General features: G+C 40.2%; 1 protein-coding gene and 1 pseudogene across 12 annotated transcripts in view; both read left to right on the forward strand.

Annotated features, from left to right (window-relative positions):
- The window catches only part of CA5B (carbonic anhydrase 5B), a 131,751-nt gene extending 104,328 nt beyond the window's left edge, over positions 1-27,423 (forward strand). For 9 of the 12 annotated variants that reach the window (XM_072743723.1, XM_072743725.1, XM_025997538.2 and 6 more), the window contains 6 exons: positions 6,861-7,058; positions 15,124-15,242; positions 16,869-16,964; positions 17,687-17,749; positions 18,984-19,139; positions 25,114-27,423. In XM_072743723.1, the coding sequence (XP_072599824.1) occupies positions 6,861-7,058; positions 15,124-15,242; positions 16,869-16,964; positions 17,687-17,749; positions 18,984-19,139; positions 25,114-25,284 (803 nt within the window). In that variant the 3' untranslated portion in view covers positions 25,285-27,423. The remainder of the gene's footprint in view (positions 1-6,860; positions 7,059-15,123; positions 15,243-16,868; positions 16,965-17,686; positions 17,750-18,983; positions 19,140-25,113) is intronic. The other 3 variants (XM_072743726.1, XM_025997543.2, XM_025997541.2) reach the window with 2 other exon arrangements.
- LOC112919151 (uncharacterized) lies at positions 12,585-13,806 on the forward strand (annotated as a pseudogene).

The raw sequence follows: 27,423 nt of genomic DNA on the forward strand, positions 1-27,423 counted from the left end.
AGTTAATATAATTACTGTTTCTGTTTATTTCATTTTCCCCTTAAAATGAAGGCCCTATTAGAACACTTAGTCCTCTTCCTATTTTGAGGGAAAGTATGAGCAACTACCAAGATATCATTTCAATCTGTATTTTGTTAACATAGAGGAAGAGGATAGGAGGAAATAACAAAATGTGAATTATACTTAGTAGAACAAACCTTTGGCAAAGTTGTCTTCACTAGGGTGACAGTAATCAAGGGCCAAAGGAGGAAATGGTGGGGGAAAGAAAACTTTCCAGAAGCTGAAATTGTGAATCAAAGGGCATAAATTGATAGGAGTGTTAAGATCCTAACGGAGCAATGAAGGAATAGGCCTGGTTTTGGGCGGCTGGTGTTTGCCTGGGCGAGGGTAGATTCTGGGCATTTCCTGAATGCAGTGTGAGGGACAAGTCAAGGTGAAAGGAGAGATCGTCTTGGCGATCTTCTTGTTAGTTTCTTTCTTGCCTAGTCTTTACAGGAGACCCTCATGAACTAGTTTTGAAGTATGTGAATTCTCAAACCCTCAGCCACAGTCTAAGTATCTTATAGGGGAAGGAGTTGCAAGGTCTCTTTGTGCCAGGTGTCCTTACAACGAAATCAGTCACTCTCCCTGTTTCAAGGACTTGTCAATGTGCTTTGTCCTCAGCTAGCCCTGTGTTCCTCCATCAATCCCAAGACTCCGGGATTTTGACCTGAGCCAAAGGTAGATGCTTAACTGACTGAGCCACCCAGGTGCCTCTTTATCAAATGTTTAAATAGTTAGTACCTATTCTCCACAAACTGTTCCAGAAAATAGAAGAAGAACTTCTAAATCCATTCTGTGAAGCCAATAACATCCTGATACCAAAATCAGAAAAGACATCATAAAAAAGGGAACCAGAGGCCAATACCTCTGATGAATATAAATGCAAAAATCCTCAACAAAATACTAGCAAATAGAATCCAACAATACACTAAAAAAAAATCATTCACCATGACGAACTGGGATTTATTCCCAGGATGCAAGAGTAGTTCAGTATTCGAACATCAATCAGTGTGATACATCACATCAGTAAAAGAAAGGCTAGAAACCGTATGATCATTTCAATAGGTGTAGAAAGAGCATTTGACAAAGTACAACAACCATTGATGATAAAAGCCCTTAAAGGGAACATGCCTCAACATAATAAAAGCTATGTATGAAAAACCCACAGCAAACATTATCCTCAATGGGGAAAAACTGAGAGCTTATCCCCTAAGGTCAGGAACAAGACATAGATGTCCACTCTCACTTTTATTCAACAGAGCACTGGAAGTCCAGGCCACAGTAGTCAGACAACAAAAAAGAAATAAAAGGCATCCAAATCCATAATTAAGAAGTAAAACTTTCATGGGGTGCCTAGGTGGCTCAGTCAGTGGTTAAGTATCTGCCTTCAGGTCAGGTCATGATCCCAGGATCCTGAGATCAAGCCCTGTGTCTGGCTCCCTGCTCAGCGAGGAGTTGGCTTCTCCCTCTCTCTGTTCCCCTTCCCTCATTCATACTCTCTCTCTCAAATAAATAAAATCTTAAAAAAAAAAAGTAAAACTTTTACTATTTGTAAATGACATGATACTACATATAGAAAACCGGAAAGACTCCACCAAAAAACTACTAGAGCTGATAAATGATTTCAGTAAAGTCACAGGATAAAAAAAATCAATGTACAGAAATCTGTTGCGGGCAGCCCAGGTGGCTCAGCGATTTAGCGCCACCTTCAGTCCAGGGCGTGATCCTGGAGACCCGGGATCAAGTCCCATGTCCGGCTCCCTGCTTGGAGCTGGCTTCTCCCTCTGCCTGTTTCTCTGCCTCTCTATTTCTGTGTCTCTCATGACTAAATAAATAAAATCTTTTAAAAAAATCTGTTGCATTTCTGTACACTAATAATGAAGCAGCAGAAAGAGGAATTAAGAAAACAATCCCATTTAAAATTACATAAAAATTAGATACCTAGAAATAAACCTCACCAAAGAGGTGAAAGACTGGTACTCTAAAAAGTATAAAACATAGGTGAAAGAAATTGAAGTCTGACGCAAAGAAATGGAAAAACATTCCATGCTCATGGACTGGGAGAACAAATATTTTAAAAATGTTTACACAACCCAAAGCACTCCATAGATTTAATGCAATTCCTATCAAAATACCAACAGCATTTTTCACAGAACTAGAACAGAAAATCCTAAAACTTATATGGAACTACCAAAGACTCTGACTAGCTGAAGCAGTTTTGAAAAAGACTAAAACTGGAGGCATCACAATTCCAGATTTTTAATTAATTAATTATTTATTTATTTATTCATGAGACAGAGAGGCAGAGACATAGGCAGAGGGAGAAGCAGGCTCCCTGTGGGAGCCAGATGAGGGAGTCAGTCCCAGGACCCAGGGATCACAAACCTGAGCCAAAGGCAGACGCTTAACCACTGAGCTACCCAGATGTCCCACAATTCCAGATTTCGAGTTATGTTACAAAGCTGTAGTAATCAAAACAGTATGGCACTGGCACAAAAATAGACACAGATCAATGGAACAGAATAGAAAACCCAGAAATAAACCCACAATTATATGATAAATCTTCAACAAAACTGGAAAGAATAGTGGGAAAAAGATAGACTCTTCAAGAAATACTGTTGGCAAAACTGGACACCTATATGCAGAAGAATGAAACTAGGCCACTTTCTCACGCCATACACAAGAATAAACTCAAAATGGATTAAAGACCTAAGTGTGAGACCTGAAATCATAAAAATCCTAGAAGAGAGCATAGGCAGTGATGCCTCTGACATCAGCCATAGCAACATGTTTCTAGATATGTGTTCCAAGGCCAGGGAAATAAAAGCAAAAATAAACTATTGGGATTGCATCAAAATAAAAAGCTTCTACAGCAAAGGAGATGATCAACAAAAATAAAAAGCAGCCTAGGGAATGGGAGAAGATATTTGCAAACGACATATCTGACAAAGGGTTAGTATCCAAAATATACAAGGCATGTATACAACTCAAGATGAAGAAAACCAAATAATCCAATTAAAAATGGGCAAAAGACATGAACAAACATTTCTTAAAGAAGACATACAGATAGCAAATGGACACATGAGAAGATGCTCAACATCACTAATCATCAGGAAAATCAACTCAAAAGCACAATGAGATTTTACCTCACACCTGTCAGAATGGCTAAAATCAGTAAGACGAAAAACAACAAGTGTTGGTGAGTTTGTGGAGAAAAAAGAACCCTTTTGCACTGTTGTGAGAATGCATATTGGTGCAGCCATTGTGGAAAACGATATGGAGACTCCTCAAAACATTAAGGAATCTACCCTACAATCCAGTAATTGCACCCCAAATACAAAAACACTAGTTCAAATGGATACATGAACCCCTATGTTTATTGCAGCATTACTTGCAGTAGCCAAATTGTAGAAGCAGCCTATGTGTCCATCGATAGATGAGTGGATAAAGGAGAAGTGGTATATATATACAATGGAATATTATTCAGTCTAAAAACGAATGAAATCTTGCCGTTTGCAATGACATGGATATAGCTAGAGAGTATAATGCTGAGTGAAATAAGTCAGTCAGAGAAAGACAAATACCATATGATTTCACTCCGGTGTGGAATTTAAGAAACAAAACGAATAAGCAAAGGTAAAAAGGAGACAGAGAGAGATAAACCAAAAGACTCTTTTTTTTAAAAAAGATTTTATTTATTTATTCATGAGAGACACAGAGAGAGGCAGAGACATAGGCAGAGGGAGAAGCAGGCTCCATGCAGGGAGACTGATGTGGGACTTGATCCCGGGACTCCAGGATCATGCCCTGGGCTGAAGGCAGACACTCAACCGCCAAGCCACCCAAGCATCCCAAACCAAGAGACTCTTAACTATAGGTGATGGTGAAATAGGTGATGGGGAGTAAGGAGGGCACGTGTCATGATGAGTACAGCATCCTGTGTACGGGATTGTTGAGTCACTATCTTGTACACTTGAAAGTAATACGACACTGTATGTTAACCAGACTGAGACTAAAATTTTAAAAGTCAGAACAAAATATAGTACAACTGAATCAGGGCTGTTCCAGGCGTTTCTAGAAGTTTAGAAAATATCACACAAGTAATGAAATACAGCTTTTAATCCCAACAATAGCAGATGGATAATCAATACTAAAATTGAAGGACATAAATTGAATAAGGCACTACAGCATAACAAAAAGAGGAGGAAGATATGGCTCCTGTCTGCAAGGAACTTGCATTGTAATCAGATTGTGACTGTCTTGCACCCATTTTTTTAAAAGATTTTATTTATTTATTCATGTGAGAGAGAGAGAGGGGGGCAGAGACACAGGCAGAGGGAGAAGCAGGCTCCATGCAGGGAGCCTGACGTGGGACTCGATTCCGGGACCCCAGGACCACACCCTGGGCCAAAGGCAGGCGCCGAACCGCTGAGCCACCCAGGGATCCCCATGCCTTGCACCCATTTGTATGTACTTTTCACTCAGGATTTATGAACGGAAAGTTGTCATTCTTTTCTAAAATAAGTTCTTGTCCTTCACCAGTTCTTTTACACTAAGGGAAAATACCAAAGACGTTGGGTTCAGACTTCTCTAGAGATGGGAGTACTGCATTATATGAGAAAGGAAAAAGAAAAAGAGAATACTCTGTTGTATCTGCCTATAGCTTTTAGCTCTAGACCAAGATTTCTCAAGTTCGGTATTATTGCACTATTTGTGGCCAGACATTTCTGTCCTGTGGGTGCCTCTCCTATGAATTGTGGGATAGTTAGCTGCATCCCTGGCTTCTACCCCTAGGTGTAAGTAGGACCCATCTCCAGCTGTGACAACCAAAAATGTCTCTGGACATTACTAAATGACCCCTAGGAACAGAATTGCTCCCTCCATTACGAATCACTGTTCTGGCAACTGCCGGAATGCTTTGTCTATAGTGCTGGGGCACTTTTTGCAAAAATGATGAGGCTAAGATCTTGAATTTCCAATTTATGAATTTGGGGCAGCTACCTCAATAAGAGAGATGTCTTCTCTCTAAGAGTAAACCAGGGGTGTATTTCTGTTGTTTATTTATTTATTTATTTATTTTTTATGAAAAGTGGAGGGTCGAGGAGCCTTGGGTGGCTCAGTCAGTTAAGCATCTGCCTTCCGCTGAGGTGGTGATCTCAGGATCCTGGGGTGGAGCCCCATGTCAGGCTCTCTGCAAAGCAGGGAGTCTGCTTCTGCCTCTGCCCCTCACCCACTCTTGTGCTCTCTCTTTCTCTCTCTCTCTCTCAAGTAAATAAATTAAATCTTAAAAAACAAAAAAGAAAAAAGACAAGTGGAGTGTCAGAGACCCCACTAGACACATGGGAGATTGACTGAGTGGCAACTACCTCATCACTTTCTCAAATCTTTAGGCTCTTAGCAGTGGAGTGAGGTACAGAGTGTCATTGGTAGTGATTTATCTTGAAACACATTTCTTCTGGTTTTCCTATTGGTCTTGGTTTTGCCCATCTGTGGTGCTCCTAAGGGGCAGAGCACAGGGGCACCCCAAATTATGCATGTAGTTCTATCCATCATGCATGGATGTCTCAACAGCTCTATGTGCATTACAGGTAATCCACTGAGATTTATCCAGGACTTACTATGAAGACCCGGTGCTTGACCCTCTGTAGGAAAATCAGGACAATTCCGTGTGTACACCTTAACCTGTAGTGGAGTCAGGAGCTCTCCTAGTCAGTTGCAGACCCAACAGGAAGAAATAAACACTGCACTGGGACACTACTTCAGCTACTAATACATTGTCTCAGCCTGAGGAAGGAAGCCTGCCCCTTCTTCCCCAGCAAGAGCTCAGCCAGTGAGAAACAGTTACAACTCAGGCCATGAATGAGAAGCCGCTATATTTCCAGCTCCCAGATTCCTCCAGTGGATTTTTTGTTTCTAAAGGCCTTCCCAGCTTCCTCCTTCACTCTGTAAAGGAGCAGCCCTCTCCTTTGCTCTCTGGACTTGTCTGTGGTTTTACCATAGCTTACTTGTTCCAGATTGTCATGCTTTGCTATTCGCCCCCAACCCCCCAAAAAACTTTTTTTTTTTTTTTTGGTGGTAAAATGAGTGGCAGTGTTATTCGTAAGGTAAGCATGTGTCAAACTAAGAAGAAATCACTCCTTTTCCTCCCCAGAATCATCAGTACCTTCCTTCATTTTTCCAAAACCCTAGAGTGTTGCCCTCATCTCAGTTGGAAGCCTATAATAATATAACACAATAATTGGATAAATCCAGAAATCTTCAAAATTGCAAGCTAAATTACAGACGCATGCCACGCAAGCCTTTATTTCTCCTAGCCAAGCAATGAAAAACGTAGAGTGCTTTGGTGAACACTTGCTTTCCAAAACTTCTTCCTCCTCTTCCCCCATGGCCTTTGTTGAAAAGAAATCCGCGAAGGAAAATTGCATGGCTCTGTATTTGCATGTAAACCTGGGTTGGTGGGTGGGGCTCAGAAAATTATCGGGAAAGGAAAGAGCCTCATTGGAGACCACGCTCCTTCCCCACGGTGCTCATCTGCACCCGTCCTACTGTTGGCACGTCCTACTGTTGGCACAAGGCCGGGCAGTGCTTGGTTTAGGCGAGCCGAGAGGGTGGGCCGAGCTGCCTGCGCTGACGACGCAGCAGGCTGCCCCTGTGCCCGCTGCTCTGAGCGGCCTTGGTCGGTTCCATCAGCCCCCACGTGGCTGATCCCTCGGGCTTCGATTCCATCAGCCTCGGCAGCCCCCACGACTGGCATCGCCCACTGTGTGATCCCGTATAGCGGACGTCTTGACCATAAGCCCCGATGTGCTTTCTCCTAGTGCACCCGCTCTGGGAGAGCGTGGACCTGGTCCCGGTGGGCGAGCGCCAGTCGCCCATCAACATCCGGTGGAGGGACAGCGTCTTTGATCCTGCCTTAAAACCACTTACCGTCTCTTACGACCCGACCACCTGCCTCCATGTCTGGAATAACGGGTACTCTTTCCTCGTGGAATTTGAAGATTCCACAGATAAATCAGGTGAGAGCCAGACTGGTGGTCTTGTCTGGAGTTCAAGACATCGTGTCAGCATCAGCACAGGCCATACCACACTGCCTCCATGGGAACGTGGACCTCTTTGAGCAGTGGCATGGGACTCTTTGCATTTACTTTTTTAACATTTGAAAAAAAAATCCCTCCTAGTTTTTATAAATATTTTCTTCTAGTAAAGGTAGTATTTATTAATAAGTATGTATATTGCTATGTATAGATAGGAGATAGGTTTTGAAATTAGAGCTTTGCCTGAAATTTGTATGTATTGAATATGTACTAATTTTCTCTGATACTGACTTTACAAGATACTTTTACATTAAATAGTACTACTATTTAGATGTAAGTGAGCAGTTGCAATACCTTTGAAATGGGGCAAGAAGAATATTCATGTGTGCATGAAGTTAAAGTCTTGACAACTAGTTCTACACAGAAAAATAAAAACTCACATTCTGTTAATTTTGTTGATTAAAAGGTGTTACCTAGTTTATCAGAAACACAATTTAAAAGAGATTTTCAAACCCAAATATTATATTGCTTTAGAATCTTCTCTGTTTTTCGATTACCCAGGTATAAACTAATCTGAATGATTTCTTAGTTTATCCCAGAGTTTATCTCTGTGTCTATTGAACACAGAATGTGATTAATTTCATGTAGGTTTCCTTTTTCTTTTTCTTCTTTTTTTCAAGCCAAATTTGATGGCATCAAGTAGTCTTAGTCTGAAATGATTATTATTTGAAATAGTATATCTTAAAGAGTAGTTGTCAACCAGTGGCAGTTTTGCCCCCTCTTCCTCCCCTAGGACTGGGGGTACTTGGCAATATGTGTAGGCATTTTCAGTTGTCACACTTGCAGGGGTGGGGTGGGGTGGGGGAGTGGTGTGACTGACATCTTATAGGTGAAAGTCAAACTGCTGAGGAAAAACTACAGTACATGGGACAGTACTCACCAAGAGTTACCCAGCCTCAAATATCATTAGAGCTGAGACTGACAAACCTTTTAGGAAATTAGTTTTCTCTTATGAATATGAGAAGATGAGCCTGTGAAAGTATGAATGCATGAAGTCAAAAGTGTAACCTCATGCATAAATAGAAGTGTTCCCTCCTGTATCTATCCTGGCTCTAGGATTCTCAAGTGCATCTTGGTTCTCTTTGCATTTTTCTAGTGATGCTCTGATACTTAGACACGGCCCTCTGGCCCAGCCTCAAACAGACTGCTCCTCCCATGGGAATTATTTCCTTTTCCTCTCAGATTTACTAGTATCTTTCCTAATTTTTCCAAAACCCTTTAGTATGCCCCATCTTAACTGGAAGCCTATAATATTACATTACATATAAGAATTCCAGAAATCTTCAGAACAACAACCTAAATTCCTACGATCCAGATGACCATCTTGCATGATGATGAACTTCCCTTGTCACTGTCGAGTTCTACCATTACTCCTGCCAACTAGACTAGTGGGCAGACCTAGTCTGTAAACACCAACTCTCATACGTGCACTCGGGATGAGCAGTAATCCTCTCAAGTCTAAATAATGCTCTCTAGGTACCTGGCAACCTTCTTTTTTTTCTTCTGAGGATCCTAAATGTTGGTCAGTCTTCTATTGACCTTGCCAGTAGAGACTGTGTGTTTCCAATATATGATTGGTTCACTGAGTTGGAAATTATGGGAAGTTGTTCAGTAAGTTTCTTAACCAAGTAAGTTAATCTCCAGATCATTCAAAGCAAATAGCTTTCCGTTTTATTTTTTAGACTCAAGAATTCTTATCTAACCATTTGCTTGGTCAATCTCAGGTGGAAAACAAATGACCTGCATTTTCCTCATAATAACTCATAAGATACCCCCCAACACAACTAACTAAATCATTCCTTGATGTTACCTTTCCTAGGTGTGTCAGTGTCACACTGTTTTTACAAAATATACAAGAAAAATTGTAGAGAGGCTTCTAATTTTCCACTTGTTTTGTTAGGAAAGACCAAAATAGGTAACCCCTTTTTATTATGCTTTAATAATCATTTTCTTTAAGATACCATTAACCTTTGATAAGTACCTAACTTTCTCTATCTCTTTCTTTTTCCACATTTCAGTGACTGCCTGCTATTTCCTGCTTATTCTTCATTGCTATTTCTCCATGCTGTTGCAAAATAATTCATAGCAAAGAGGAAGAAAGAGTGAATGAACATAAAACATAAAGAAAAAGAGAGCAAAGACTTCCTAGAAACGAAGAAAGGCAAGAACCAATTCTAACTCTAGAAAAGAAAGGAGATAATAAATATCAATGTCTATAAATTTTTTAAAAGTTAGGAAATGCTGCTGCAGTGTGCTTTACAAAGACTCGGGATAAGGTATGCAAGGAAAGGGTTTGGGAAAGGTATGTGACAAAAAGGAAACATACCAAACCTTATGGGATGCAGCAAAAGTAGTGCTTAGAGGGAAATTAGACATGAAAATGTCTATATTGGTGAAGAAGAAATTTCTCAAATCAATAACCTAGCTTTAAGGATAGAAGGAGAAGAGCAAACTAAACCCAAAGCAAACACAAAGAAGGGCATAATAAAGAACAGAGCACAAATCAGTGAAGTCAAAAGTTGGTTCTCCAGAAAGATCAACAAACCCGATAAACTTTTAGATAGGTGGACCAAGGAAAACAAATAAAACTCAAATTACTAGAATCAGAAATGAAAGAGGGGACATCACCACCAACCTTACAGAAATTTAAAGGAAAATAAGAGAAGGTATGTGAGCATCTCATACCACTGCCCTTCGCTGGGTATTGTTTTGTTATTTGGCTCCCCTGAGTAGGACACAGTTCAATTTTTTAATGAGTGTATGTGAGGGATAGAAAATATTGTGGGGAAGGGCACTAAATTATGCCTGGGCTGAAGCGCATGAATGATCTCTAATTTCACCTCCTCTGAAAGTACTCTCTCTCATTGGCTATGTCACCAGGCCTCGAAGAGAGGAAGAAATGAGTCCTGTTGTTCTCCTAAGGGTGCTTTCTGCTGCATCTTAGGTCACTTAACACTTTTATAGGGCATCACTGGTAAACCCAGGAAGCATGCTTCCACAGACATTAGAAGTTCTCCTTCCGGGATCCCTGGGTGGCGCAGCGGTTTGGTGCCTGCCTTTGGCCCAGGGCGCGATCCTGGAGACCCGGGATCGAATCCCACGTCGGGCTCCCGGTGCATGGAGCCTGCTTCTCCCTCTGCCTGCTTCTGTCTCTGCCTCTCTTTCTCTGTGACTATCATAAAAAAAAAAAAAAATTTTTTTTTAAAAAGTTCTCCTTCCTAATTTTGGTCCTGCCTTTACTTTTTTATAGAAAACAATGTAATGATTTTTAGCAAATTTATAGCGTAGGACAGTCCAATTTTTAAAATATTTCCATTACCCCAGAACATTTCATGCCCATTTCCTTGCATTTAGTTGGATTTGTATGGGTCTTTTCCTTCATCATCCCTTCCTTTGCTAGCTCCTTCACCTCCACATTAAAAGCAAAATAAGGGGGATCCCTGGGTGGTGCAGCGGTTTGGCGCCTGCCTTTGGCCCAGGGTGCGATCCTGGAGACCCGGGATCGAATCCCATGTCGGGCTCCCGGTGCATGGAGCCTGCTTCTCCCTCTGCCTATGTCTCTGCCTCTCTCTCTCTCTCTCTCTCTGTGACTATCATAAATAAATAAAAATTAAAAAAAAAATAAAAGCAAAATAAGGGAGTGAACATTACGTAGCTTGTTCACCATAGGCCCAGTGCTAGGCTGGGTATTTTATATTTGTTATCTAATTTTTTACAAGTTTAATCCTTGCTCATCTTAGAAAATTGAAAGAACAAAGTGTCAACAACCTCTAATAAGTATATATTTGTTTGATATGTCTTATGACTACTCTACTTTCTAATTTACTACCTTCTGTCTCCCCTCTGTGCCTGTTTCTTGCTGACTCCACTTCACCCCTCTCACTTCTGCCCCACCTGACCCCACCCTTTTCCTCACTCTTGCTGAAGAAACCAGTGATACTTCAATTAGCAAACCCAACAGACAGTTGGCAGTCTGCTTCTTTAGTTTCTGATTTCATTGCTGATCTTCTAAGTGCCAGGCACTTGCCAGGTGTTCAGAATGGAAAGAGGAAGAAGGGATGGTTGCTGCCTTTAGGGAGCTTATCGCATGGTGGGGAGACATCCCCTTGAAGAGACAATACTAATGCAGAGTGCTAAGTGCCATTAGGGAAGTGTTCAAGTGGGGTCTGGTGGGAGAAGGCTTCCTGGCAGAGGTGACACCTGGGCAGTCCATGAGGAGGTGGAAGTTCAAGGCAGTGCCATGTTTGTATTAGGTCTTACTGTGTAAAGAGCAAGAAGGAAGAAACAAGCAAGTCCTGAGGTAGGCAGGAGGTGGTACATGGAGAGTTCTGCACACCATGCCCAGAGATGGGGAATCTGATGCCGCTTACCTGGGTACTCTTGCTCTGGGTCTCACACTGGGCTGTGGTTGAGGTATCTTAACTTAGGACAAGAACTTCAATTTCATGAAACAGATCAGATTAAATATTTGCCAAAGTCAAGCTCACAATATGGAGCTGGCATAGAAAAACAAGTTTTTGGAAGATATTTAATTTTTTATTTCAGCGTGCCTCCTATTAATTTAGTGAATCATATGGTATTATTCTCTCTACCTCCCCTGCCCTTCAAAAAAAAGTGGTCATTGGTGTCTTTGCTCACCTTTTTGAAAACTTTTTTTTTAAAGGAGAAATTATGTAAAATATTTTCAAAAGGCAGTAAGATAGCAGACTAGTGCATGACATATCCAATGTATTTGGTCCTTGAGATTGCTGTAGTCATACATAAAATTCAACTAATGATGCAAGAAACTCTAAATATCACTAAGATAGATGAAATGGGTGGGCTTTATGCTGATGTATTGGTTTAACCATGGACAGACATCACCAGGGTTGGATTAGATGGAAGAAATGAGGAACTAATTAATATGTGTTAACAAATTCAAGAAAAAAAAATCAGCACAACCCAAAGCCCAAAGAAGGCTGATTTTAAAATCTCATTTTTTTCTCAATATTTTGCATTTAATGTATTGATTTCACTAGTTTAGAAAACTCTAAACAGAAGGTACGTATTATCCAACATGGTGAGGCCAGTGGTAGAGTGTGGATGACTCACATTGTTCACTTTGTTCAAAGAGAGATAGGTGATAATTTTTCACTTGTAAATTTTTTATTCCATTTCAATGAAAGGGAGAGAAACACTAGTATCTTCCAAAATTGAAAAGCAAGGGGCACCTGGCTGGCTTAGTTGGTAGAGCAACCAACTCTTGATCTCAGGGTCGTGAGTTGGAGCCCCACATTGGGTGCAGAGTTTACTTAAGAAAAAAAAAGTATCAATGTGTAAAAAAGAAAGGGCATAGCTTTTGTCCCCATATTTCAGTTTTATGAGTTTTTTGTTTTTTAAGATTTTATTTATTAATGAGAGACAGAGAGAGAGAGAGAGAGAGAGGCAGAGACACAGGCAAAGGGAGAAGCAGGCTCCATGCAGGGAGGCTGACGTGGGACTTGATCCTGGGTCTCCAGGACCAGGCCCTGGGCTGAAGGCGGCACTAAACCGCCGAGCCACCAGGGCTGCCCAGTTTTAGGAGTTTGGATTGGATAAATATGCTAAGAGAAATTTGCATTTTATTGCACTTAAAAAATGGGTACAGTAACTCAAGGTCAAGATCATGTTCTAGGAAGAGGAGAACTCCCTCATCTTCTAGGCACAGGCAATCAAGAAGCAGATCAAGAGGGAGATCACATTCTAAGTCAAAGAGTAGGTGATGATTCAGAAGTCCAAGACCGAGATCTCATTCCAGAGAGAGAAGTAGGTCAAGGAGCACCCCAAAAGCCAGGGACAAAAAGAAAGAAGATCAAGAAAAGGACCGTTCCAAAACACCACCAAAAAGTTATAGCACAGCCAGACATTCCAGAAGTACAAGCAGAGAGAGACAACAGTGAAGTATGAGTGGCACAAGATCTCGTAAAAAGCCTGGGTCGCCTAAAAGGAAAGTATCTTTCTCATCATCCCTTAGGAGACAAAAAGGAGAAGAAGAAAGAAAAAGACAAAGAAAGAAGCAGAGATGGAGAAAAATCAACAAGAAAGAAGAAGAAAAGGAAAGATAGGGAAAAGGATGATCAGGAATGAAAAATCAGAGAGTGACAAAGATGTAAAAGTCACATGGCATTAGGATGAGGAGGAACAAGGGAATGACAGCAAGAAAGAGAGAAAAGAAGAAACCAATAGAACCAAGTTGCCCTAAAACAAAAGAATGTTCTGTGGGAAAGCGAACTGGTGATTCACTAAGAGAATCCAAAGTGAATGGAGATGATCATCTTGAAGAAGACATGATTGTGAGTGGCCAAATATTGCCTCCTTGGGGGAGCCAACTGGATTCATGCACCAGTGCCGTTCCTTTGTGTGATTTCTTAATGCTGCATTTGTTCGTCTCAAACCTAGATGAATACAGCTCTGAGTTATAATGGTTACATAGCTGATACTGATATTAGCTATTTACATTGTAAAGCTTGTGGAAAATGATTCAGGAGTAACCAGTTCTTGACAGGGTGAAATCTGATTGTGTAACCAAGCGGTTTTACTCTTCTGGCGCTGCTTCATAACAAAACAAATGCTTCGTGTATCTACAGAAGGCATAGATTGTTTATGTTGTATGATCTCCTTATATTAAGTTCAATTATCATATTTCTAGATTTTGACTCATTGCAGTAATAGAGCCATATAGGAGATGCACTGATTCCATGTTAATTGTGGTGGGAATATCCTAAATGTTATTAAAATCCTCCAACATGATGGATCTACTTACGGTCTTGTTTGCTGACATGACAAATTAGCATTACTATAGTTACATCAGAAAATGAACATTTGAAAGAGATCATCCTTTAAGCCTTGTGGTCAAATTGTGGTTTTTGTTTAACTTTAAAAGCTTATACATGCGTTCACATTTTGGGATGGCCTACTAGCCTTTAATTATAGAAACAAGATTTCAAATGAAACTGTCTTTGGTGGTAAGTAAATAGCATAATTTGAAGTAGAGTTGTAGGGCAACCCAGGTGGCTCAGCGGTTCAGCCCAGGGTCTGATCCTGGAAACCTAGGATCGAGTCCCGTCAGGCTCCCTGCATGGAGCCTGCCTGTGTCTCTGCCTCTCTCTGTCTCTGTGTCTCTCATGAATAAATAAATAAAAAGTCTAAAAAAAATGTATTCTGAAGTAGAGTTGTATATGTTTTCATTAAGGTGTTTGGAATTTTTTTTTCTTGAAATAATTTATTTCACCTCTACATCAGTGAAAGCCATCTGCCTACCCTGAGTCCATCTGTAAAAGAAAGTTATCTCTTGCCCTGATTTTCAGTTTTCCATCCTTTTATTAATTTGTTGTCATCTCAGTGTTGCAAAAAGGGGGTAGTACATTTTAAACTGACCTTCATTAAGCTTTTAAAATAAGACAGATCTACTTTATAATATACTTTTTATTTGATCTCAAGCATAAAACCAATGAATTTGTTAGTATTACTGCCATAGTAATCTAATCCATACAGTGATCCCACGTGAAATGCAAAATAGTTAGGCAACTGTTTTCTTAGTTACAGGAGTTTCAAGCTTCACTTTTGTGCGGTAAAAAATACAGTAAGGCTACAGTCTGCCATGTTGATGTACAGTTTCTAAAAATGTTTTACAAGACTTTGATAATAAAACCCTTACACTATTTCATGTCCCTGTAAAAAAAAAGTGGGCTCAGTAAATATAGAATATAAAAATAAGTCAAGAATTGGCTTTTAACGGTTGTAGGTAGCTTGGAGTGTAGTTAAATCTCAGTGTCTTTCAGAGTACAGGTTGTGCCCTGATCCATGTATTGACTTTGTGGAAATCAAGTTTATATACACTTGTATCTAATCCAGTGCACTCCACTTAGGACACTTCATATAGAAGGTCCACCCAAAGATCTGGCCTTTGCCCCACATCCCTCCATGGTGTGAAAAACTGTCCCCTGAATTGTTGGATGTGCCATTTCAGTTATCAAGGGAGGACCCCTGGAGGACAACTACCGACTGAAGCAATTCCATTTTCACTGGGGGGCCATCGATGCTTGGGGCTCTGAGCATACTGTGGACAGCAAATGTTACCCGGCAGAGGTATGTTGAGCAGCTTGGGAGCAGTCACAACTGTGAAGTGGGGATAGTGCTGAGTTTTTAAGACAGTCTCAGGAACAATCAGGTGATTCCGATAAATGCGAAATAGCTCCCTTGGGCATATTTGATTATTCCCAGTTTATACGTGTAAAAATGATAATCTACCCTCATCTCAAATGATAGAGCAGAAGTGAACCTTCAGATCCTAAAATGGGGAGGGGCCTCCTGGGTGGCTCAGCAGTTGAGCATCTGCCTTTGGCTCAGGGTGTAATCCTGGGGTCCTGGGATCGAGTTCCACATCGGGCTCCCTGCGAGGAGCCTGCCTCCCTCTGTCTATGTCTCTGCCTCTCTCTGTGTGTTTCTCATGAATAAATAAATAAAATCTTTAAAAAAAAAGATCCTAAAACAGGGGGGCACCTGGATGGCCCAATGGTTAAGCTACTTCTAAGCTAGGCTCAAATTAAAGCCTGAAGTTATAACCGAGGCAACAATGCAGGGCTACCAGGTTGAATTAATCCAAGTGAGAATTGGTAGCAGCCTAAATGAAGGCTGTGGCAATAAAATTAGAGAAAAAGAGCAAGATTTAACAAGCATTTCTGAAAAACTGAAATAAAAGTTCTTGCCTCAGAACTTGGAGGCAAGGTCCATTTCAGGAGAGACGAACAAGTGAACTGTGACCTTGAGGGTATATTTGGGAAACTGGGTGATGATGCATTTATGAATTATGGACAAGAAATAATTTATAGGGAGGAATAGGAAATGCAAAGGGAAATAGAATTTCTTCTTACAATTTTCCCCTTAATTTAGTTTTAAACGATACCTTAAAAAGAAACACGTGTGGGGAAGCCTGGGCGGCTCAGCGGTTGGGCGCCTGCCTTTGGCTGATCCAGGTCGTGATCCTGGAATCTGGGATCAAGTCCCACATCGGGCTCCCTGTGAAGCGCCTGCTTTTCCCTCTGCCTGTGTCTCTCATGAATTAAAAAAAAAAAAATGTGTTTTAAGTGGTTATCCCTCAGAGAAATTTGTCTTCAACTCTTGTCTAATTCCCATGGAGAGAATCTATTTCTCTCAATATAAACATCCCTCCTTAAGATGCAAATGGATTTTTGATATGATGGTTTAATGCAAATCAGAATGGGAATGGACAGACGTTACTCCCTCGCTGAACTATTACTCACCTTGCTGTATTCGTTTTATTTTTCTCCAGATAAATCCCTCTATTCAGAAGTAATATTAGGGGCACCTGGATGGCTCAGTCAGTTGAGCGGCTAACTCTAGATTTTGGCTCAGGTCATGATCTCGGGGTCCTGGGATCCAGCCCCATGTTGGGCTCCACACTCAGTAATGAAGTCTGCTTGAGTCTCTCCCTCTCCCTCAACCCCTTCTCCCTCACCAAGATAAATAAATCAATCTTTAAAAAAAAGAGAGTAATATTAATTACTGTTCCTGCATGCAGTTCTTCCTGCTATTTATTTCTATCTCATTTTGCACCAGATTGGTGTATGCTTTTCTCAGTGGCATTATTTTGGGCAAGGAAACATGTTAAAATATGATATGTTGAATAGGGCTGTTTGCTTTGGAGTGATCCTGTATGGTCCTGTGTCAAACCTGCTTTTAATGGTGTTTCAGCTGCACTTGGTGCATTGGAATGCAGTCAAATTTGAAAACTTTGAGGATGCAGCACTAGAAGAACATGGTTTGGCTGTAATAGGAGTATTTTTAAAGGTAAGAATGTGATATTAAGATCTGAGGGGCAGCCTCTCAGCGGTTTAAGGCCGCCTTCAGCCCGGGTTTTGATCCTGGAGACCGAGGATCGAGTCCCACGTCAGGCTCCCTGCCTGTGTCTCTGCTTCTCTCTCTGTGTGTGTCTATCATGAATAAATAAATAAAATCTTTAAAAAAAATCTAACTATAGTGGGGTAAAAAGAAACAATGATTGACTTGTGGGATCACTATGTTGTACACATGAAACTACTGTAACATTGTGTGTCAACTATACTTCAATTTAAGAAAACAAGAAAGAAAAAATGGTTAAAATACAAGATTGCTATGAATATATTTCAAATGGTATAAAAATGCAGTCCAATAGAGTAGTCATGAGCCACATTACGTAAATGAGCTCTTGAAATGTGGCTATTTTGTGGAACAATTTTTAATTTTAATTAATTAAAATTTCAACACAAGAACTGATATCTAAATGGAGCAGGGGTACTTTTCCCTGCAGGCATGCTGACCCTGTCAGCAAACAGCCTGCTCATTTGTTTTGTGTCTACTTTAATTCTGTGATGTTTATAGTGATCTAAATTACCAGTTTAAGTGTAGTTTAAATAGGGTGATTGATTTGTTTTTATGTAATCACCAGGTGGCTAATTTTAATTCACATTCTGTTACGATTTCAAAAGTGAATGTCAATTGTTTTTAATATTTTCTCATTGCTCCTTCTTTAGTTAGGCAAACATCACCAAGAACTACAGAAATTGGTGGATACCTTGCCATCAATCAAGCATAAGGTAATACTATTCTCCCTAAATCACTTGAAACATATCTTACATTTGATCTCAGAGTGGAGACCTTGACAAGGCACTTTGAAAGTTGCCCCAGAAGACAACTTGCCGCTTAAGATGTGTGTGTTGAGGGGGATCCCTGGATGGCTCAGTGGTTGGGCGTCTGCCTTCAGCCCAGGGCGTGGTCGTGGAGTCTCGGGATTGAGTCCCGCATTGGGCTCCCTGCATGGAACCTGTTCTCTCTCTGCCTATTTATCTGCCTTTCTCTCTCTGTGTCTCTCATGAATAAATAAATAAAATCTTAAAAAAAAAAAAAAAAAAGATGCGTGTGTTGAGCCCCTGGCCCTGGGACACCTTGAAGGCCACAGAAGTGATTCTGTTGGTGGGCACTGACCTCTGGTTTTGCTGCCATGCCCCAGCGCTCAGGGACTCGGGAACACAGCGCTGTCCCCTTCTCTGCTCCTTCTGAGTCCCCGTGGAAGCACCCAGAGCAGCCCTGTTGACTCTACCTGCCCTCTCACAGGCAGGGGACAGAGAAGAGTCTGACAGAACCTTGGCTTGGCTAGCTGTAAAGAACAGTTACCCATATCCTTCAGGATCTACCTTTGTGCAGGCCCCAGGGTTAACTGTCCAGTATTCAGGATCCCAAAGGGGCTGTTCCCTGGGGGTCCATATCCTCTCTCTCCCCCCACCTCCACCCACCTGGCTGTCTCCCCACTACCTCTTTCCCTCTTCCCCTCCACCTCCCTCTTTTTCCTCCCCTCTCTGTCTCCCCTTTCCTCCCAGGGGCCTGGCTCCCCTGAATTTGCATTGTGTTTTAGAAAGGAGAACTCTATTCCTTTTTCTTGAAAAAGAGGAGCCTCCTTGTTCATGCACCAGCTACCACCTGATGCCTCCCAAAGAGGTCAGAGCAGACCACCTGCAGCAAACTCACTAGACTGGGTGGAGAAGGTGGTTTTTGCCGTGTTCCCGTGGAGGACTGTCAGGATGATACTGTTGTCAATTATGTCTCAATTAAAATCTGTTATGTCTCTTTTTTAAAAAAAGAGAACCTTGCACAGTGGATTATATGTAGGAACAAAGCATGGGTGTGATTCTGTCCTTAAGCACCCAGAGGTACCTGTAACTCCTCTGGACCAGTGCTGGTCCCCAGCCTCCCCAGAAATCAGGGCCTTGTCTTGCAATTCCTGAGTGGTTTTCACGCTGAATGATAGTTTCGGTGACCCCTTCTCTTGGCCAGGACACCCTTGTGGAATTTGGGTCATTCGATCCTTCCTGCCTGATGCCTGCCTGCCCAGATTACTGGACCTACTCGGGGTCCCTGACTACCCCTCCACTCTCTGAGTCTGTCACCTGGATCATTAAGAAGCAGCCCGTAGAGGTTGATCATGATCAGGTATGTTCTTTCCACATTTCTGTATGAGGAAATGCTAGTCTGTCCCTTTAAAACAAGGCTGGGCTCCAACTTTGGCATCAGTTGTTAACATCTTGTAATGCTTATACATTTTTTATTAAAATGTGCTAACATCTTGTCTTAAAATTTGGGTATAAATTAGAGAAGGCTTCAAATCAACTAGAGAGAAGAGTTAAAATTGAGGAAACAAGGTTTTTACTTTCATATTTGGCAATGACATATGTCTTATGCATTGTGTATTTTATATATAAATATGAATCTCTATATAAACAAGACCCTTTTAAAAGGAAGAATGAAGGCTGGAAATGAATGTGCTCAAAACCCTTTAAAATCCTAAGGAAATTTTGCTCTGGAACTTCAGGATAAAGACAGAATCCAACAATGTCCAGAAATTCTAAGTCAGATGTTTTGAACTTCAGAGTTTATTTTCTTTTTAAAAATTAAGTTTAAAAAAAAAGTTTAAGTGGTGATTACTATGTCAATGCACAAAATCCTGTCTAATTCATAATTTAACTAAGCTACAATAATACTTGTATATGCTTGCTCTATGGGCTTTTTATTAATTACAAAGCATTTTCACAAGAGCAAGAGCTTCTAAAATCTTTTTTATGAAGCCAGGATAGCTGATACCAACATCCATCAAATCTTGCATCAAAAAATAAAGATTGAAGAATATATATATATATATTAAGATTTATTTTTTAATTTAGAGAGCGAGGGGCAGAGGGAGAGAGAATCTTAAGTAGGCTCCACACCCAGTGTGGAGCCCGATGTAAGGCTCTATCCCATAACCCTGAGATCATGAACTGAGCTGAAACCAAGAGTCCAATGCTTAATCAACCTCACCACTTAGGTGCTCCTCTGAAGAATATATTTTAAAGAAAGCAAAAACAATATATGAGAAACAAGCTAGCAGACAAGGACGCTTGGGTGGCTCAGTTGGTTAAGCATCTGCCTTCAACTCAGGTCATGATCCCAGGGTCCTAGGATTGAGTCCCATGTCATTGGGCTTGCTCAGCAGGGAGCCTGCCTTTCACTCCTCTCTGCCTATGTCTCTGCCTCTCTCTCTCTTTCTCATGAATAAATAAATAAAATCTTTTTAAAAAATTTAAAAACTAGTGAATTTTGCTAATGCCTTTTAACATATAGAAATGATTATATGATTTTTCTTTTTTTAAGAATTTTATTATTATTATTTTTTAAGAATTTTATTATTTTTAAAATTTATTTATTCATAGACACAGAGAGAGAGGCAGAGACACAGGCAGAGGGAGAAGCAGGCTCCATGCAGGGAGCCGGATGTGGGACTCAATCCCGGGACTCCAGGATCACACCCCAGGCTGCAGGCGGCGCCAAACCGCTGCACCACCAGGGCTGCCCAATTATATGATTTTTCTATGTAGATTCACAGATATGATGAATTATACTAATATCATTCCTAATAAGGAACCATCCTTACTTTGTTGGAATACATACTACTTGGTCGAAGTGTATTATTTCTTCTAGTGTACTGCTTGCTTCCTTTTTTTTTTTTTTTTTTTGCTTGCTTCCTTTTTTAAAAAGATTGTATTTTTTAATTGTCAGAGAGTGAGCAAGAGAGCACAAGCTGTCATTGGGCTCGCTCAGCAGGGAGCCTGCCTTTCACTCTGCCTGCTGCTCCCCCAGCTTGTGCTCTCTTGCTCGCTCTCTGACAATTAAAAAATAAAATCTTTTTTAAAAAAGGATGGTTCCTTTTTTTTAATGGTTCCTTATTAGGAATGATATTAGTATATAATTCATCATATCTGTGAATCTACATAGAAAAATCATATAATCATTTCTGTATGTTAAAAGGCATTAGCAAAATTCACTATTCAGTTTTTAAATGTTTAAAAAAGATTTTATTTATTCATTCATGAGAAAGAGAGAGAGAGGCAGAGACATAGGCAGAGAGAAGCAGGCTCCATGCAGGGAGCCCGATGTAGGACTTGACCTCGAGACTCCAGGATCACGCCCTGGGCCAAAGGCAGACCCTCAAACGCTGAGCCACCCAGGCATCCCCAGTTTTTAAATTTTTAAAAAAGGTTTATTTATTTGAGAGAGAAAGAGTGCATGTGCAGGGAGGGGAAAGGGAGAGGGAGAAAGTTCAGCAGGCTACTCACTGAGCTCAGAGCCCTAGCCCAGTTGCAAGGCTTGACTCCATGACCCCAAGATCATGACCTGAGCAAAAACCAAGAGTCATATGCTCAACCCACTGTGCCACTCAGGGGACCCTCAGTTTCTTAAATGTTTAAATAAAATAGAAATGAATGGATATTTCCCTAAATTGATAAAAGGGATAGCTCTCAGTTCAAAAATAAATAGTATGCTTAATATGGAAATATTATTACCATATACAATTTTGTATTATGTTCTGGAAGTAGCCAATATGATTGCACCAAAAAAGAAAAAACACATTAGAGAAACAATAAAAAAAAACTACCTCAAAAATAAGGTAATTCAGTAATTAGTGGGGTATAATACTAATTTATAGAAATCAATACATTTAATATATATAAATCACAATCAGTTAAAGGATATAATGATATAAAGTTATAATGGAAGAATGAACACTATTTATAATGGAAACAAAAAGATAAAATGCCTTGAAGTAGGCTTAACAAGAAAATTTAGCATATAATCTTAAAACATCTCTGAAGGACACAAAAGAATTCATAAAATTGATACCATTCTATTAAATCAGAAGACAGCATAAAGATGCCTTTGATATCAATTCTCCTTCAGTTGTTTTTTTTTTACTTTAATTTTATTTATTTATTCATGAGAGACACCTAGGCAGAGACACAGGCAGAGGGAGAAGCAGGCTCCATGCAGGGAGCCAATGTAGGACTTGATCCCAGGACTCCAGTATCACGACCTGAGCCAAAAGCCAATACTCAACCACTGAGCCACCCAGGTGCCCCTCTCCTTCAGTTGTTATTCTCCATTGTTTATTCTCCATAAGTTTGATATGGTCCATTTACTGTGCCAATAGGATTTTTAGATAGATGTGCTATTTCTAAAATCATGCAGAAAAACGAACAAGCATAAATAGCCAGGGAAAATTCTGAAAGAGAAAATGAGAGATGAGGTGGGGGTGGGGGGGCGCCTGGGTGACTCAGTGAGCTAAGCGTTTGACTTCAGCTCGGGTCATGATATTGGGCTCCTGAGATAGAGCCCTGCCTCTGGGATAGAGCCCTGTCTCGTGCTGTCTCTGGCCATCTCTCTCTCTCTCTCTCTCTCTCTCTCTCTCTCTCAAATAAATAAATAAATAAATACTTTTTAAAAAAAGGAAATGAGAGCTGATTAGATCCACATATTTATAAAGCCTCAATAGTTAGTAGTGTGGCCCTGGCAGACAAATAAAGAGATCACTGGAGGGGAGAAAGTGATTAAGTTCAGAAATACATCCAAGTACATATGAGAATTGAGTTTGTGGTAAAGGTAGCATCTCATTTCAATGGGGGAAAAGATGAGAGTCTCCCATAAATGCTGTTGAGGGACAACTTGTTAGACATTTGGGGGAGAAAAGTTAGATCCACCATTCAGACCTCATACAAGAATATATTCCAGATACATTCAATGTTAAAAACTCCACCATAAAAGTGCTAGGACAAGCATAGAGAAATCTTTTTATACCTCCAAATGGAGGAAGCTTTTCTAACTATATATCAAAACCAGAAGTCCTAAAGAAAGCAACTAGTAAATTAGACCATATAATTGTTTTAAATCTGTGTGATGAGAACTACCAAAAACAAATGACAAAATACAGAGCTTAACTGTCCATAAGCCTGGGCTTGGTGGCGTATACGTTTAGTCTGTGTCTATACTTCATATTTAAAAATTGACCTAACACTGAAAAATAAATCTGTAAAATCAGTAAATCAGAGGGTCAGTGGCCCATGTGAGGAGGTTTCAAATGAAATTTCAACACAGAAAACTCAGTAAGAAAAGAAATGTTAGCTGCCATCTATAATCCCAGTCACCTGTCAACGCAATCAGTGTTGGTCATTGGATAAATCCTTCTGGTTGTTTGTCTATACAGATAAACATAAATCCTTTTGGTCTTTTATCTGTATAAATATACATAAATTTCTTTTTTTGAAGATTTTTATTTATTTTTTCATGAGTGACAAAGACAGAGAGACAGACAGACAGATACACACACACACACACACATACACACACACACACACACACACAGGCAGAGGGAGAAGCAGGCTCCATGCAGGGAGCCTGACATGGGACTCGATCCTGGGTCTCCAGGATCAGGCCCTGGGCTGAAGGTGGTGCTAAACCGCTGAGCCCCCAGGGCTGCCCAAATATGCATAAATTTCTTAACCAAGTGGAATCATTCTGTACCTACCATTTTGTTCCTCTTTTTACTCAATGGTATGTGGAACATTTTATAGATCATAACATTATCTCCAACATCACTTTTAGTGACTAGATATAGTCCATTTTATAGATCTAATGTAACTTATTATTGATATCTGAGCTATTTCTAATCTTGCAATTAGCTGAATAAAAATAAATCTTAACTACTTGGACACATTATTAATTTATGAGGATATATGTGTAATTTGCATGTATAGTTACCGTGTTTGGTACTTGCTCCTGGTCACAGTCCTGCCTCTGCAGCTGTACTTGACCTGAAGTCTTTGATACAAACAAATCTTCACATGCTTGCCTACTGTGCCTTCACACTGTCCTCTCCATAGCTGCAGTGTGCCTGATTGAGTGAGGAGAAATGCTGTGAAAAGATTTTATGGCCTGGCTTGAAGTCAAGTGTTCCAGAATATGGTTGCTCAGAAAGCCAAGGGGTGAATGATGCCATTGCCATGTTAGAGAAGAGCCCTTGATTTGGGGCTGCTCCTTTTCATCTGAGCTGCACTGTCCAATCCAGTAGCCACCAGTCACATGTCACCATTTAAATTTAAATATAAGTACATTAAAATAAAAATCAGATTAAAAATTCAGTTACAGGGCAGCCCGGGTGGTTCAGCAGTTTAGTGCCGCTTTCAGCCCAGGGCGTGAACCTGGAAACCCGAGATCAAGTCCCACATCGGGCTCCCTGCATAGAGCCTGCTTCCCCCTCTGCCTGTGTCTTTGCCTCTCTCTGTGTCTCTAATAAATAAATAAAATCTTTAAAAAAAAAAATCAGTTACAGGGCTCCTGGCTGGCTCAGTCAGTAGAGCATGCAACTCTTGATCTCGGGATTGTGATTTCGAGCCCCACGATGGGTATAGAGATTACTAAAAAATAAATAAATAAACCTTAAAAAATTAAAAATAAATAAATACGTAAAAATTCAGTCCCTTAGTTGCACTGGCCACATTTCAAGCACTCAGTAGCCATATGTGGCTTGTGGCTACCGTAATGAGTCATGCAGAAGACACTTCCATCATCACAGAAAGTTCTCTTGGACAGTGCTGGCAGGGGGCATCCCACTGCCTGTTAAGAAGATACTCACATGCGCCACCTTTCCCACAATGCCCAAGTCTGGAGCAATGAAAATACATTGTATTAATGATTCGGCTACATTTTAAAGAAACAAAACATTTTTGGCACTGTTACTATAGGTATCAGTTCTTCCCTATATTATCCTGTAGGCTACTTATTTTCCCCACTTAAAGATGGGGCTCCTGGAATCAAAGATAAAGTAACTGGTCCTTGGCAAATGGCCAATATTTGGGGGACTGGGCCTTTGACCCCCAGTCTTCAGACCCCAAGTACCTCATCGGCTTTACCACCATCTGTCACTCTCCTCCCACACATTTTATTCCCTGTCCAGCAGAGAAGGCATTCCCACCCAGAAATAAGTTGTTCTGTGTATTGTTGGCAGAATGTTTCACAATTGTAAAACTGAAAGTAATTTATTCATGAAGTTAAGCTGTTACTCTATTGAAATTCTTTATGCTTCCTACTTCTATTCTAGCTTGAGCAGTTTCGGACTCTGCTTTTCACATCAGAGGGGGAGAAGGAGAAAAGAATGGTGGACAATTTCCGCCCCCTCCAGCCCCTGATGAATCGCACTGTCCGCTCTTCCTTCCGTCATGATTATGTACTGAATTACAAGCGAAACCCCAGTCTTCAACTAGCCAAGTGACCCCCTGAGATGCTCATATCTGGGCAGTACTTTGCTTTAATAAATAATAGCTTTTTATAAATTGCAACTAGACTATTTGAAACACCTGCATTTAATAATAATTAGAGGCGTGCATTTCTTGTGTAGCAGTACTCCCATGAGTCTTTGAGGAAAGCTCTTTGGTAGACAAGTTCTTAATTTTATTGTTAATGATGTTTAATGCTGAAGTAGCAGCAAGAGACTCAAGTTTCTCCTACAGCAGCCTGTTGATAATTGTAATGTCTTTTCATGTCTGATATTTCTGAGCTGTCTTTTTATGTTTATCAGTTAGTACTTCTATAGAGCTATAAGTAGGGATGGTAATCAAAATATTGAACGATTGGAACAACTATAGAGCTATAAGTAGGGATGGTAATCAAAATATTGAACAATTGAACACAGACACTGATCCTTCAGAAGGCAGGCCTCTCAGAAATAGCCTCAGAGTCCAGGCTGGTACTTCCTGGCTAGCTGAACATTGGCCATGGTTTTACATATATTTTATTTCAAAACATGAATGTATATTCTTTTATAAGGCCTTCTCAATGAATATATTTGTCCTGACCTTTCGTTGTCATTCATAGTACGTGATATGCTTACTTACTTACCATTAACTTACAAGATAGAAAAAATATTTTGTAATTCAAAGAAAACAAGAATTTACTTTATAACTAGGAATCCATTTTCACTTTTTTTTTCTATTTTCACTTCTGAAGATCAGATATATTACTTCAAGACTCGATCATATGGAAAGCGTATGCAGAACATTTTAAAGAAAATGCTTGAAGGGCCTAGAATTTAAAATTCATGACATATTTATAGAAATCTTTTTCAAAAGACTAGTAATATAAATCTATAGTTTATAGTATTATTTTACATTGTTTGTACACTGTTTCATAAAATATAATATTTTCCACTATGACAGAACCATCTTGGCTTCATGGCTTCCCTTGAACTGCTGAACTTTATTATGTTGTTCTATGCAAGGCAGGTGCTCAACTTCCCAATTTATAGCTTAGAAGACTTGCTACAGTAACAAGGAGAGAAACTTAACAGGCTAAAATCTAGAGAACTCTACGTATTCTGAGGAATCCATGCTATTGCTGCCTTTGCTTTTAAATATCTTGGAATATTTCTAGTTGCCTATAAGCCTGTGTTCAAACTCATATTGCATTTACTAGTAGTATTCCTTTCATTAGGATGCTAATCATCTGATCTGCAAAGGCAGGGTTGGATGAGTAGATTTGACACTACTGAACTCTACACTGAAAAAGGTTAAGATGGTAAATTTTATGTGTATTTTACCACAATTAACAATAGATAATACATTCAGTAGGAAAAAAATAAGCTTGGAGCTATATGTATAAGTTTGGGGAGTTATGTGCTTTTAAAAAAGGGAGGGGATGAAGGCATTTGCTTCTAGAGTGCGTTCCTTTTCTGGAAAGAAAATGACTAAAATTCTTAAAAAGATAATTGTGGGGGGAAAATGTATATCTTAATTTTATTTAATTGACCTGTTCAAACCACAGTTACCTTTAAAAGGGTAAACACATAAGATATGCATTTTCCAGAGCACATGGGCCTTCTTCCTAGGCCTTTTACAAACTCCTGGTGCAAAATTATATTGCAGTGAATCTTCCAAATTGGAGTGAGAACCAATGGACCAATGCCTGATTTGCCCTTATATCTTAGAGCTACAAAGGTTGTTTTTATTGGGTGTGTCGTTTGCCATACCTGATTCAGTTGCACCTGGTGTTCTGGTGTGATTAACAGCGTCCTCTCACTCTCAACCATGTCATGGTTTGCATAATAAATTCTTGGTCACCGTCGCCATGGAGGTTATAGAAACCGCCTTAGGGAAGTGTGGTCCCTCCTCCTTGCCCCTTGCCTTAGTCGTATGACCTCCAAAGGGGTGCTGCAGATTCCAGGACTACTGATACACCCTAACAAGAAACTTTTTGTCTTTTGTGCCTCCAAAAGTGTTTTACTTGTGTCTTCCTGAACTCAAAGGGGGAAAATGGGCTTGAGGGTCTGTCAACGGGCTTGAGAAAGAATTTTGTATTAACACTGCTCCTCATTTTCATTAAATACTATAATAAAATGCTTTCTTTACAATATTAA

This window comes from Vulpes vulpes, chromosome X, assembly GCF_048418805.1.
Source record: "Vulpes vulpes isolate BD-2025 chromosome X, VulVul3, whole genome shotgun sequence".
NCBI classification, from domain to species: Eukaryota; Metazoa; Chordata; class Mammalia; order Carnivora; family Canidae; genus Vulpes; species Vulpes vulpes.